Source organism: Mus caroli, unplaced genomic scaffold (genome assembly GCF_978045245.1).
Source record: "Mus caroli unplaced genomic scaffold, Mus_caroli_1 scaffold_8, whole genome shotgun sequence".
Lineage (NCBI taxonomy): Eukaryota > Metazoa > Chordata > Mammalia > Rodentia > Muridae > Mus > Mus caroli.
Window position 1 is genome coordinate 4,768,066 of NW_028227263.1, and position 3,436 is coordinate 4,771,501.

A 3,436-nucleotide genomic window follows, 5' to 3' on the forward strand; every position below is an offset into this window, starting at 1 on the left:
TGTGGGACTGGCTGCAGAGTTCAAACCCAAGGTCTGCTCAGGGCACTGCCTCACACCAAAAGGAACCTGTGCCACTGGTCAGGTGGAATTCCTGGATGCCTGGGTCCTGCTTGTCTCAGTCAATTCCAGTTTTGGGGCAGATGTGTACTCCTCACCTCTGATCCTGGGAGTGTTAGAGAGCCTGGGAGTAGAGCTTCCTCTAGGTGTTGTGGGATTGGCCATGGAGTTTCTGTCCAAGGTCTGCTCAGGACACCAGCCCACACTGGAAGGAATTCATGCTACTAGATGGGCAGAGTTCCTAGGTCTTGCTGGTCCCCAGAAGTGTTCCTTTTTCATGTGTTCTGGGCTGCCATGATGGGAAGAAAGTTCTCCATCATACTCCCATTGCTGCAAAGCCCTGCCTCACAAAAGGCCAAAACAAAGACACAAATGGCCATGGACTGAGGCCTCTGAATCTATGAGTCAGTATAAATACATTGAAAATATATTTATTTGTCACAAAGATGAAGGTTGGTTAATACAACATACAGAGTTTGCATCACCAGTTCTGGTATGGTACAGCATTTATGAAGAATAGTGAAGTAGTTTGACCAAGAACATGTTTAGTCTGAAAAGGATACAGCATCTTTTTATCAGCATTTCCTGCAGAAGCTGCCTTTATCCACTGAGTTGGCATTGCACCATTCTTTCAACAGTTACTACAGATACACTTCTCCATCTTCTTCCTTCCCCCTGCTGCCTCCTTATTGTTCTGAAGTGTTTGAGCCAGGGGTAATTGGTCAATGTATAAAGGACTTCATTTTCTGAGTGTGCATTTGTTTTGTTTTGCTATTATTTTGTTTTATTGGTTTGGATTTTGTGCATTTTGTTGCAAGAGAAAGAGAGGTGTGGGTATTGGGTGGGTAGGCAAGTGTGTAGTTAGGACCTTAGAAGAGTTGCAGGAAAGAAAAACAAGATGATTAAATGATGTATGAGTAAGAAGGTTTTAACCAAGCCTTGTTGTCTATGATCTCTATTTGGTTAATTTTTATTTATAGTGTGAATAAATCTCCACTCTATGTTTTGCATGTCATCAATAAACTAGTTTCCCCATATCTCTGCTGGAAATAATTAATCTTTCCCACGAAAGATCAATTGTTTTCATGGTCATAAGTATGCTTTGTGACATATGTGTCTTCATTTTGAAACTTGAGTGTTACCTCAGTTCCATAGATTATCTCTTTCTCCATACCATCTGACTCCCAGAGCTCATAGAAAAGTGTGAAGTGGAAAATCCAAGACATGCAACTTGTGGCCATGCTGGCCCCTCATGTTTCATTATGAATTTTAGATTTATTAGCCATAGCTCTGAAACAAGCACCTGTTATGTTTGCAGAGAGTCCCTGCAAGAAATGCTTTTCTTTTGTGACAATCACTATTGACAATCACTGAAAGTCATCCAGTGTAGGAACATGGCACCTCCATTTAGGTGAACTTTAGTTACTTTTGAAATAGTTTGTATTTATAAGGAAATAAAGCTTGAGTGTTTTGTTTACATTGCCAGTAAGAATTTTAGTGTATTTAAGGTTACATTGAGTGGAATGGTCCAGTCTTTGCATCAGGCAAAGCTTTTCTAAAACAGAGATAAATAAACCACACCCCATGAATCTGCTCTTAGAAAAGTGTGATTAGGAACAGCACAGGCCAGAAGAAATGCCTGCACATCTCCACTTAACGTGAGAAAGAGGCCAATATTCTGCCCAAGGCAAGCTTGACATCCTTGTTCCTCAGTGTATAGATGAGAGGGTTGATGGTTGGACTGACGATCGAGTATAGCACTGAGGTAAATTTGCTTCTTTCTGGGCTGTAGCTGGATGCAGGACTGATATATGCACATAACATAGATGAGTAGTACACAGAAACCACAATGAGGTGGGATGAGCAGGAAGAAAAGGCCTTCCTCTTGCCCTCAGCAGAACGCATGCGCAGGATGCTGGCAATGATGCAGCCATAGGATAGCAAGGTAAGCACAAAATTGACGCCTCCAAAAAAGAAATCTCCCAAAAGAGTCATGATGGTATTTACATATGTAGGACTACAGGAGAGTTGAAGTAGTGGAGGTATCTCACAGAAGAAGTGGGTGATGACCTTGGGTCCACAGAATGACAGCCGCGTCATCAGGCCAGTGTGCACAGATGCATTCACAGCACCGATGGACCATACACTCACGGCCAGGGCCCCACACAGCTGTGGGCTCATCCTAGAGCTGTAGTGCAGGGGACAGCAGATGGCCACATAGCGGTCATAGGCCATGACCGTGAGCAGCAGCAGCTCAGAAGATGCTGACCATGCAAGGAAGAAGAGCTGGGACATACATCCCTTGAAGGAGATGGTGTTTTCCTCAGACACTAGGCCAATCAAGGCCTTAGGAATCACAGAGGAGGTGCACACAATATCCGTGCTAGCCAGGTTGCACAAGAAAAAGTACATGGGATTGTGGAGCCCAGTGCTGGAGGTAACCAAAGCGATGATTAAAATGTTGCCCATCAGAGCCATCATGTAGAGGATCAAGAAGCAGCCTATCAGGAACAATCTTAGACCAGGGTGCTCTGAGAACCCTTCCAGCACAAACTCTGTCACTTCTGTCTGGTTGAGTTTCAATATCATCAAGGAGAGGATTGGGTCCATTGCTATGTCTTACAGGTTCCTATAAAATGCCACAGTGTACCACTTCAAAATCTGGATTCAAACTGTCTGCTGTCAGAAAGGGAAGGAGTTAGTGTATTTCCTTCATGAAAGCCTCTTGTCTTTTCTTGTGTGTACCACAGTATTGGAAAGCCACATATATTTCATTTTCTCTTCTTTCTCACATAGTAACTTTTCCCCTGTAGTGTTTTATCAAGGGGAACCAATGTATTTCATTTTCTCTTCTTTCTCACATAGTAACATTCCCCCTGTAGTGTTTTATCAAGGGGAACCGATGTATTTCATTTTCTCTTCTTTCTCACACAGTAACTTTCCCCCTGTAGTGTTTTATCAAGGAGAACCTATGTTCTTCTCTGCTCTTGAACATTCGGAAAGGGAGAAGCATCCTTTACTCATCACCTGCCTATGCTTTTCTTCTCCATTGCCACTAAGCCCTGTGCTCTGGGGACAGTGCTCAGTGACCCAGCTGTACCCCTTAGTTCACATCTCCTATTCTCCACCTGATGAGAATTTTAGGTAGATATACTGAGATGATTATTATATCTTTGTTTCTACACTTGGCCTTCTTAGCTGACAGGCACGTTGTCTCTTCTGATATCTGCAGTGGTTGTCCAACTACCCATCTCAATCAGATATTGGCACCCCCATAGCCAAGTAGCCATGTATTTTTTGAATTAATTTCTGTTATTGGTGTCTTCTGTATTTTGAAGTCTTCTGACTCTAACCCACATCAAATCTATGACCACAAAGA

At 43.0% G+C, this 3,436-nt stretch overlaps 1 protein-coding gene across 1 annotated transcript; it reads right to left on the reverse strand.

Moving 5' to 3' along the window:
- Positions 1–1,710: 1,710 nt before the first annotated feature.
- On the reverse strand, positions 1,711–2,676 carry LOC147002831 (olfactory receptor 13A1-like). Its single transcript, XM_085842501.1, has one exon. The coding sequence runs from the start codon at positions 2,665–2,667 to the stop codon at positions 1,711–1,713; it is 957 nt and encodes a 318-aa protein (XP_085698627.1). The 5' UTR covers positions 2,668–2,676.
- Positions 2,677–3,436: the final 760 nt, after the last annotated feature.

Excerpts from the sequence above, each read along its gene's own strand:
- LOC147002831 (XM_085842501.1), bottom strand. The coding sequence starts at position 2,667 with ATGGACCCAATCCTCTCCTTGATGATATTGAAACTCAACCAGACAGAA.